General features: G+C 41.7%; 1 protein-coding gene across 4 annotated transcripts; it reads left to right on the top strand.

Annotated features, from left to right (window-relative positions):
• The first annotated feature begins 277 nt into the window (after positions 1–277).
• Positions 278–9,594, top strand: LOC106565459 (heterogeneous nuclear ribonucleoprotein A1). 4 transcript variants are annotated; one of them, XR_001319669.3, is made up of 12 exons: positions 278–444; positions 1,126–1,242; positions 4,067–4,213; positions 4,386–4,596; positions 4,724–4,801; positions 4,894–4,935; positions 5,078–5,149; positions 6,697–6,861; positions 6,979–7,182; positions 7,330–7,399; positions 9,262–9,363; positions 9,495–9,594. XR_001319669.3 is itself a non-coding variant. In XM_014132663.3 (11 exons), the coding sequence occupies exons 1-10, from the start codon at positions 433–435 to the stop codon at positions 7,389–7,391; spliced, it is 1,110 nt and encodes a 369-aa protein (XP_013988138.1). In that variant the 5' UTR covers positions 279–432; the 3' UTR covers positions 7,392–7,399; positions 7,920–8,625. The 4 variants fall into 4 exon arrangements, 2 of the variants coding, with proteins under 2 accessions (XP_082815352.1, XP_013988138.1); XR_001319670.3 differs by lacking the exon at positions 7,330–7,399 and having other exon boundaries at positions 279–444; XM_014132663.3 differs by lacking the exons at positions 9,262–9,363; positions 9,495–9,594 and adding an exon at positions 7,920–8,625 and having other exon boundaries at positions 279–444.
• The last annotated feature ends 1,607 nt before the right edge of the window (positions 9,595–11,201 follow it).

Here is an 11,201-nt window from a genome sequence, read left to right as displayed (position 1 = left end):
CTGTCCCGTTGGTCTGGAGTTGGATTAGATAGGGTAAATAGTGGAATGGGGTGGTGTTTTTTTGTATACATTCATTTATAAAAAAAATATTTCGAGAGGTCTAATAGTTGTCAGGGTAATTTTTCCTTTACCCACATTTTATAGTACCGTATCACAAAGAATTTAATGTAGGTAGTCCGTGAATGGCCGCACACTCCAGTACAGTAGGTGGCGGTGTATACACTTTAAATAGGATGCGATCCGCCAACACAATCCCAAAGAACAAGAAGATCACAGTGTTGGAGGGGCGGATCACTATGTTGTTCATTCTGATCACAGTAGTGCTGTTGAGTCTCTAGGCTAGCTCAGTTTACGCTAGCTTGGCAATAGCTCTCGCATGAATTAGCTCGTTTCTATTTACGCTACGGTCGAACGATACAAATTTAAAAAAGAATGTCGAAGGAGGTACGTTTGTTTTGATTACTATTCATTAACGTGCTGATAGGTTGTAGCGTTTGAGTCCGTAACAGTTATGCTATTTGTAGGCGACGCATTCTTACTTCCCTAACGTTAAACATGACAGCAGGCCATTTGATCTGACAGAAGGCCGTTTGATCTGCAGCTGTAAAGGTCTTTGTCAGCATTTGCTATTTAGCGAGTCATCAGTATTTTCACAACTTATTATGAAGATGCATTTTTGTAAACATTCGCCCATTTGTTAACAATTGCAACTGCATTTTTATGGCGCCTGCAAAAAGTAAAGTGTACAGTCCGCCATTATACCTAGCCAGTTAGCTAGTAGAGGGTGCGCGGTGACGCTAGATAGCTAACGTTAGCTCTGCGAGATACGCTTTTGTCGCGGACTTTGAATAAGCAAAAAGCGCTAGTGTATTTGCGTTAAATGAATTTCAAAATGTACACTGCTTGTTAATTGGTATTACTGATAGTTTACTAACTAGCGTTAGCGAAATGGCTTATTCTTAGAACGCCTACCAACCCAGGCTCCCGATACGTTAAAGCAGCAGGCCGCATGCGTAACTAGTTAGTAACGGTAGGCCATTTCCGAACGTAGTAGTAGACCTGACATGGCTAGTAATGATGCCCATTTGCTTCTAATCCAGTGTGTTTCCCTCGTATTAATTTCAGTCTCCCCGTGAGCCGGAGCAGCTCCGCAAGCTCTTCATTGGTGGGCTGAGCTTCGAGACCACCGACGAGAGTTTGCGGACCCATTTTGAACGATGGGGATCCCTCACAGATTGTGTGGTGAGTATTGTATATATATTTTTTAATACTGAACAAAAATATAAACTCAACAATTTCATAGTTATTTATGAGTTACTGTTCATAATGAGGAAATACATTCATAGCACTACACACCCTGGTACAATTCCAGGCTGTATCACAACCGGCCATGATTGGGAGTCCCATAGAGCGGCGCACAATTGGCCCAACGTCGTTAGGGTCTGGCCGGGTAGACTCATTGTAAATAAGAATTTGTTCTTTACTGACTTGCCTAGTTAAATAAAAAAATGTACATCTTTTGGTTAAAGATACCTTTAAAAAATGGGCCTCAGGATCATGTCACAGTGTTTTTGTGCTTTCAAATTGCCATTGATATAATACAATGGTGCTTGTCTGTAGCTTATGCCCGCCCATACCATAACCCCACTGTCATCATGGGGCACTCTGTTCACAATGTTGACATCGGAAAACCGCTCGCCCACACAACGCCATACACGTGGTCTGTGGTTGTTATGCTGTTTGGACGTACTTTCAGATTGTCTAAAATGACGTTGGAAGTGGCTTATGTTAGAGAAATTAACATTCAATTATATGGCAACAGTTCTGGTGGACATTCCTGCAGTCAGCATGCCAATTGCACGCTCCCTCAACTTGAGACATCTGTGGCATTGTGTTGTGACAACTGCACATTTTAGTGGCCAATTGTCCCCAACCCAAAGTTTACATGTAATGATCATGCTGTTTAGTCAGCTTCTTGATATGCCACACCTGTCAGATGGATGGATTATCTTGGCAAAGGAGAAATGCTCACTAACAGGGATGTAAACAAATTTGTGCACCAAATTTGAGAAGGCTTTTGTGCTTATGGGACATTTCTGGGATCTTTTATTTTAGCTCGTGACACAGGAAATCAACACTTTACATGTTGCGTTGATATTTGTGTGTAAAATATATACATGCGTGCATACACACACACACTCTCTCTCTCTACTGTTCAAAAGTTTAGGGTCACTTAGAAATGTCCTTGTTTTTTAAAGAAAAGCCCCCCCAAAAAATTGTCAATTTAAAAAAAAATAACATCCATTTGATCAGCAATACAGTGTAGACTTTGTTAATGTTGTAAATGACTATTGTAGCTGGATTTTTTTTCTTTAATTCTTTTTCTTTAATGGAATATCTACATAGGCGTACAGGGGCCCATTATCAGCAACCATCACTCCTGTGTTCCAATGGCACGTTGTGTTAGCCAATCCAAGTTTATCATTTTAAACGGCTAATTGATCATTAGAGAACCCTTTTGCAATTATGTTAGCACAGCTGAGAACTGTTCTTATTTAAAGAAGCAATAAAACTGGCCTCAGACTAGTTGAGTATCTGGAGCATCAGCATTTGTGGGTTCGATTACAGACTCAAATGGCCAGAAACAAAGAACCTTCTTCTGAAACTCGTCAGTCTATTCTTGTTCTGAGCAATGAAGGCTATTCCATGCGAGAAATTGCCAAGAAACTGAAGATCTCGTACAACGCTATGTAATACTCCCTTCACAGAACAGCGCAAACTGGCTCATACCAGACTAGAAAGAGGAGTGGGAGGCCCCAGTGCACAACTGAGCAAGCGGACAAGTGCATTAGTGTCTAGTTTGAGAAACAGACACCTCACAAGTCCTCAACTGGCAGCTTCATTAAATAGTACCCGCAAAACACCAGTCTAAACTTCAACAGTGAAGAGGCAACTCCGGGATGCAGAGTTCCTCTGTCCAGTGTTTGTGTTCTTTTGCCCATCTTAAAATTTTATTTTTATTGGCCAGTCTGAGAGATGGCTTTTTCTTTGCAACTCTGCTTAGGCCAGCATCCTGGAGTCGCCTCTTCACTGTTGACATTCAGACGGGTGTTTAACTGAGGTAGTCACCTGGAATGCATTTCAATTAACAGGTGTGCCTTTAAGTTAATTTGTGGAATTTCTTTCCTCAATGCGTTTGAGCCAATCATTTGTGACAAGGTGGCATACAGAAGATGGCCCTATTTGGTAAAATACCAAGTCCATATTATGGCAAGAACAACTCAAATAAGAAAAGATAAACGACAGCCCATCATTACTTTAAGACATGAAGGAAGTGAATCTGGAAAATTTCAAGAACTTTGACAGTTTCTTCACACGCAATTGCAAAAACCAGCAAGCGCTATGATGACACTGGTTCTCATGAGGACCACCACAGGAAAGGAAAACCCAGAGTTACCTATCCTCTGCTGCAGAGGATAGGTTCATTAGATTTGCCAGCCTCAGATTGCAGCCCAAATAAATGCTTCACAGAGTTCAAGTAGCAGACACATCTCAACATCAACTGTTCAGAGGAGACGGCGTGAATCAGGCCTTCATGGTCAAATTGCTGCAAAGAAACCATTACTAAAGGACACCAAGAAGAAGAAGATACTTGCTTGGGCCAAGAAACATGAGCAATGGACATTAGACCGGTGGAAATCTGTCTGAGTCCAAATTTGAGTTGAACTGCAGAGTGAAGGAAAAGCAGCCAACAAGTGCACAGCGTATGTCAGAACTCCTTCAAGACTGTTGGAAAAGCATTCCAGGTGAAGCTGGTTGAGAGAATGCCAAGAGTGCAAAGCTGTCATCAAGGCAAAGGGTGGCTACTTTGAAGAATCTAAAATGTATTTTGATTTAACACTTTTTGGTTACTAAATGATTCCATGTGTGTTATTTCATAGTGGTGATGTATTCACTATTCTACAATGTAGAAAATAGTCCAAATAAACTTTTGACTGGTACTTTACATATTATGGTCTTTTGTAATTATATCAGCAAATTAACGGTTCAATTCCGAATTCCTCAGGTAATGAAAGATCCAGTCACAAAGAGATCGAGGGGCTTTGGCTTTGTCACTTACAGCTCTGTGGATGAAGTTGATGCATCAATGGAGGCTCGTCCTCATAAGGTTGATGGCCGCCAAGTGGAGCCCAAGAGAGCGGTGTCCAGAGAGGTGAGCGATGTCTGATGTAACTACAAAACATAGAAATCTCCCAGTTTCACATATGTTGGGGTGGTGCTGGAGTTTCTGAATTTGAAGTGGAATTGTTTTTAATTTCCTTTTGAGTATCTTCTGTTTGTCTTTTGAAGTGATTTTAATATTTTGAATGGCATGTGTTGGACAGGATTCCTCAAGGCCAGGTGCTCACACCACTGTGAAGAAGATCTTTGTGGGTGGCATCAAGGAGGACACAGAGGAGCATCACCTTAGGGACTACTTTGATCAATTTGGCAAGATCGAAGTCATCGACATCATGACTGATAGGACCAGCGGGAAGAAGAGGGGGTTTGCCTTTGTTACATTTGATGATCATGATGCAGTCGATAGGATTGTCAGTAAGTTCTCAAGTCAACACCATTGATACAGAAAAGCTGCTATTGTGTATTTAGATGTTTTTTTGTTGTTTTTTTTCCCAAGTAATTTACTGTTCTGTTTTTAACAATCTCTTTTCTCCGCTTACAGTCCAGAAGTATCATACAGTGAATGGTCACAACTGTGAAGTGAGAAAGGCTTTGTCAAAGGAAGACATGAACCGGTCCGGTATGTATTGTAGCAGTTGATTCCCAACAACAACTGAAGCTTTAGATGTGATGTTGAGAAAGTGACTGACCTGTTTGATGTCTGAATTTCAGGGCCAAGAGGTGGAAACTTTGGTAGAGGTGGTGGATATGGAGGTATGAGCACGCAGGGTTTTTTATTTCCTTTTAAACCATATTCAACCTTGTTCTGTAGGGAATTTAATTTATTAGTTGGTTTCCCAGGTGCAATGCAGGCTTCAAGTTATTCTTACATCTGTAACGATAATTTTTTTTCTAGGTGGTTTTGGTGGAGGGAGAGGAGGTGGAGGATATGGTGATAACGATGGATACAATAACTATGGAGGCAATGGTGAGTTCTTCTCCTGTGTTTTTTCTAGATATTGTAAAATAAAATGTGGGCCATGTTTTCGGGAGGAGTTACCAGTTTGTCCAAAAGCTTAACCTGTTGAGGACAGACGTTCCGTTAGCGGAACCCCTAGCCAACAGCCAATGGCATCGCACGGCGCGAAATACAAAACCAACTAAAATACCACAATTCAATTTTCTCAAACAATCGACTATTTTACACCATTTTAAAGATAAGACTCTCGTTAATCTAACCACATTGTCCGATTTCAAAAAGGCTTTACAGCGAAAGCAAAACATTAGATTATGTTAGGAGAGTACATAGACACAAATAATCACACAGCCATTTTCCAAGCAAGCATATATGTCACATAAACCCAAACCACAGCTAAATGCAGCACTATCCTTTGATGATCTTCATCAGATGACGCTCCTAGGACATTATGTTATACAATACATGCATGTTTTGTTCAATCAAGTTCATATTTATATCAAAAACCAGCTTTTTACATTAGCATGTGATGTTCAGAACTAGCATACCCACCGAAAACGTCCGGTGAATTTACTAAATTACTCATGATAAACGTTGACAAAATACATAATTATTTTAAGAATTATAGATACAGAACTCCTTTATGCAATCGCTATGTCCGATTTTAAAATAGCTTTTCGGCGAAAGCACATTTTGCAATATTCTGAGTACATAGCTCGGCCATCACAGGCTAGCTAATTTGACACCCACCAAGTTTGGGGCTCACTAAACTCAGAATTACTATTAGAAAAATTGGATTACCTTTGCTGTTCTTCGTCAGAATGCACTCCCAGGACTTCTACTTCAACAACAAATGTTGTTTTGGTTCCAAATAATCCATAGTTATATCCAAATACCTCCGTTTTGTTCGTGCGTTCAGGTCACTATCCGAAGGGTAACGCGCGAGCGCAATTCGTGACAAAAAAAATCTAAATATTCCATTACCGTACTTAGAAGCATGTCAAACGCTGTTTAAAATCAATTTTTATGCTATTTTTCACGTAAAATAGCGATAATATTCCAACCGGGCAACGTTGTATTCATTCAAAGGCTGAAAGAAAAAAAGAAGTCTTGTGACCGTGCATCTCAGTCTCACTGTCCCCAGGCTGACCACTTACAAACAGAGCTGTTGTACTTTGCCCAGAGACAGCAGACACCCCATTCCACTTTCTGGCGGCTTTAGAGAGCCAATGGAAGCCTTAGAAAGTGTCACGTTACAGCACAGATGCTGTAATGTCGATAGAGATGCAACAGAAGGACAACAAATTGTCAGACAGGGCACTTCCTGTATGGAATCTTCTCAGGTTTTGGTCTGCCATATGAGTTCTGTTATACTCAGACACCATTCAAACAGTTTTAGAAACTTTAGAGTGTTTTCTATCCAAATCTACTAATTATATGCATATTCTAGTTTCTGGGCAGGAATAGTAACCAGATTAAATCGGGTACGTTTTTTATCCGGCCGTGAAAATACTGCCCCCTATCCCAAAGAAGTTAACTTGTTTGACATATTTCCTTAGGTGGCGGCTATGGTGGAGGTCCTGGCGGGTATGGTGGTGGCAACCGGGGCTATGGCGGGGGAGGCGGTGGCGGTTATGGTAACCAGGGTGGCAGCTATGGAGGAGGAGGAGGAGGATACGACAACTACAACAATGGAGGTGGTGGTGGTGGAAGCTACAGAGGTGGTAGGTCAACCAAGCAATGGTGCGCTGCACATATACATCACTTAGTTTTGTATCAGGATAGCTGTGTGTGATGGATAGCTTGGAATTTAAAACTCCTCTATCTGTGTCCTCTTGCAGGTAACTACGGAGCTAGTAGTGGTGGTGGGAGCAGCAGTGGAAGTGGAGGTGGTGGTGGAGACTACAATGACTTTGGAAATTACAACAGCCAGTCGTCCTCCAGCTACGGCCCAATGAAAGGAGGTGGCGGCTATAGCGGCGGCAGTGGAGGGGGCCGGAGCAGCGGCCCATATGGTGGTGGTGGTGGTGGTGTTGGTGGTGGTGGTAAGTCCCATGTTGTTACACTTCCCCTTGAAGTAAGTAAGAACTGAGCCTAAGTCCCTGGATTTGTAAGGGAGGAAAATATAGGCGTTTCCCTAGTAGCTAGTCCCTTGAGTTGAGCACTTACGTAAGGCCTGGCCCATTCTGCAGGTGGTTACGGAGGAGGCTCCGGTGGTGGATATGGAGGGGGCTCCGGAGGTCGAAGGTTCTAGGTTCTGAGGTAAGCACTGTACTGAAAAAATTGCACTGCACCTCTAGATTGGACTGTTAAATGTAGTTTTGGAGTCCGTACATGGGAGGAATTGAGATTGCCATTTCCACTATGTGGCTTCCTTGGCACAGCCTAGTCCATGATGCAGCATAGTTGTTTTTAGAAAACAAAGCACTCCCTTTACATATGGCCAGTAGGCCTAGGCTCGAGGGCAATCATATACCGTGATACATGTGCTGAAATTGATTGTCTGAGTTCTGTATGGGGGATCCAGCAGCAAACCTTTACTTTCACAGAATCTACCATCTATTGAGCCCCTTGGCATATATGGATTGGACTGAGTTCGAAACATCCCCCCCAACTCCACACACACAATCTGCCCTCCTTGTCTTTGCTATGCAGTGCAACGGGCTTGAATTGAAGGCTTGCTCCTGGCTTTTCTCCTCTTGACCCCACTCAAATGTAGCTGATAATGACGAAAGAAGGAAGGTGCAAAAGTTTAACAATGTTGTTCCGTATTGTCCAACAGGCTACAGTACTTAGGAGAGGAGAGCCAGAGAGGTGACAGGGAAAGGAAGCAGCAGGTTTACCCCCTAGATCTGCTCAGCCAAGCACAGTTGTGGCAGGTTTACATCTGCCACATGAAGAGAAATGTACAGTAGAAAAGGAAAAATCATGTGGAGAGGGAGGGAAGGGAATGGGTGGGTCCTTTTCAAACCGTTCTTGTCAAATGCTTCCCAGCAGGATTATATGATTTTGTAGTTTTGCTGTTTTTGTCTTTGAAGTGTAAAGCATTCCACTAAGGTTTTATGTAGGTATTTTGATTTTCCCCGCACCTATAGGGTGTTTTAAAGATGTAACCGCCACCAAATCAAGATTAAATAAACCGCTTTTCAGTTTTGTTTTTTTACATTGTGTATTTTGATTGATGGGTTCCTGTTGATTGTGTTAAATGAGATGAGTAGTCCTCAACAGATGAGTAGATGGTATGAAGTGTAATTGGAAAATCCTCAGAGTACTTGCGTTATGTTCCATATTCAGTATCAAAGCATGTCATTGTTTAGAAAAGTGCATTTTTGTTTAGATAGGCATTGAGGTAAAGCCTATGGTGAAAATACCCTGCTTGCATACAGAGGTCAAAGGCCTTTGTGCTTCTGGGCCGCCGGGCCGGTTTCTCCCCTAAAGTTTAGCATTGTTGCCACTGGACAAAATAAAAGTTTGCTTAATGGCTTTTCTGTTGGCTCATAGCTTCACAATCAATTGGAGTCTAGCTTACACACAGAACTTGAGACTAGCCTATCAATTGGAGGAGCCAGCTGAGAGGCTAGTCATTGGGAGGAACCAGCTAAGGGAGAGAAGTAGCAAGATCCCCGCGAGGAGCCAGTGAAGCAGGGGACAGCAGCAGTCTTTGAGTACAGATGGTTGCTCTTGTAAGACTAGCGAGAGGCAGCTCGAGAAAGGAAGGGGTATTTTTATATACCATGCTGGTAGGTAAGAAGAGATTTTTGATCAACTCTTGTATTTGTAACACTCACCTTTTTGAAAATGTTAGCAGTCCATGTTAAGTCTCAGGGTAAATTCACTAACATGGGCTCCATAGGCATTTTATTCCAGCAAAGGTATTTAATCTTAGAATAAGAGGGCTATAGATTTAGTTAACTACCAGTGTTTTTGGTTGCCCAATTACCTGAATGATGCAAACCTTGACTGCTACTCAACTGCATTTGTGACAACATAAGTGGCCGGATATCCTCAACATTAATGACTAGATCTGGTTACACTAATGTTGGTAGTGCATGAAAATCTAGAATAAAGTCACTCAGTAGCACTAAAAATGTATGTACTTGCTCTAATATCTCTCTCATTTTCAGGAATGTAAGATGTCTGCACTAGTGCACCTCGCATGCACCTTATCTTGAACCTCTACACCTGTACTGAGATGACCAGCGGTTGCAGGACCCATTATGACATGGGTATGCTGGATTTATTTTTAAACATTTTTGCATTTTTATGATTGCTCTCTTTTTCTGCTTTGTGCAGGCCAAATATCAGATTATTTAAAGATGAGGTGTGGTTTTAATTGCTTTAATGTTTTGTCTTTCAGTGTCATTTTAAATGGACAGAAGGGACACTACAGGAATGCTGCTGGACAGTTTTAAACTTTTGTACTAACTTGCAATAAAATGTTTTTTTTTTTTTTTAAAGCATTTGTCTTTATTGTAAACACTTATGAGGATCTGGTGTGTTTTTCCAAAGTAAATCTTGATTGTATGTGGTGTAGAGGCAGTTCATTCTGTATAGACAGCTGTATGTGGTGCAGAGGGACATTTATTTGAGGTTTTTATCACCTATTTCCAACCTATTTGCTGAATGTCAAATTCCTGTGTAAGGGGTTTAACGGAAGTGGAGTAAGGAGAGGTATGATGTAGAGTAGCGGTAGCATTTTCAGACAAAGAATGCATGATGTTGTGAAGACATGCAAGGTAAGTGGAGAAACCCTGCCACGGCTCATAACATGGCAAGTTAAACAGTTGGCAGTTACTGAACTGCTGACAATAAGCAGTCTAATAACAAGTCATGTTTTCCTGTGTTAGGACATCATTCTAACAAGGAGTCTATAAACCTTTATTGTATATTTATATAGCACTTTTCATTACAAGTAGAATCTGTTGCTTTAAACAAACAAATGTAGGGATCTGGCAGTTCATTATGGCACAATAGTCTGCTTGCCTTGCTAACAGGGTAGTGGCTCAACCCCTCTCCAGTTGTTCTCCTTTGCTACTATACTGAGGAAAAATATAAACGCAACATGCAACAATTTTTAAAGGGCAGTATTGAGAGAGATTCAGTAGGCCCTAACCTATGGATTTCACATGACTGGGATATAGATATGGAACACGCTGTCAATCCACAGCATCCCTAATATGCTCAATGGTGACGTGTCTGGTGAGTATGGCCATGGAAGAACTGGGACATTTTCAGCTTCCAGGAATTGCATTCTCATGCTGAGACATGACGGGATGGAGGCGGATGAATGGCACGACAATGGGCCTCAGGATCTCATCACGGTACAGAATCTCTGTGCACTCAAATTGGCATCAGTAAAATGCAATTGTGTTTGTTGTCTGTAGCTAATGTCTGCCCATACCATAACCCCACCGCCACCATGGGGTACTGTTCACAACGTTGACATCAGCAAACCGCTCGCCCACACGACACCATACACGTGGTCTGCGGTTGTGAGGCCGCTTGGACGTATTGCCAAATTCACAAAAAGGACGTTGGAGGCAGCTTATGGCAGAAAAAGAAACAGTAAATTCTCTGGCAACAGCTCTGGTGGACATTTTTTGCGGTCAGCATACCTTTTGCACGCAAAACTGCACATGTTAGAGTGGTCTGTGTAATTATAATGCTGTTTAATCAGCTTCTTGATATACCACACCTGTAAGGTGGATGAATTATCTTGGGAAAGGATAAATGCTCACAAACAGGGATGTAAACAAATTTGTGCACAGAATTTGAGAGAAATAAACTTTTTGTGCGTATGAAAAATGTCTGGGATATTTTCTTTCAGCTCATGAAACATGGGACCAACACTTTACATGTTGCGTTTATATTTTTGTTCAGTGTATGTTGGTGGCAGTGATGGCTTAATCCTAGTAGTAGTTCTCAAGGATTTTGCAGTGTGCCTGATATTGGGGTGTTGGCACACAACGACTTCAGATGGGTAATATAGCCACCCATGCAAGATTTCTGGCTATTCAATCATCCCTTGGTCCCTTAAATCAATACATTTCTAGCATTAGGAGGC

This window comes from Salmo salar, chromosome 12, assembly GCF_965601325.2.
Source record: "Salmo salar chromosome 12, fSalSal1, whole genome shotgun sequence".
Classification (NCBI taxonomy): domain Eukaryota; kingdom Metazoa; phylum Chordata; class Actinopteri; order Salmoniformes; family Salmonidae; genus Salmo; species Salmo salar.
Note: the sequence above shows the minus strand (reverse complement) of the source record. Positions and strands in the feature narration are given on the sequence as shown.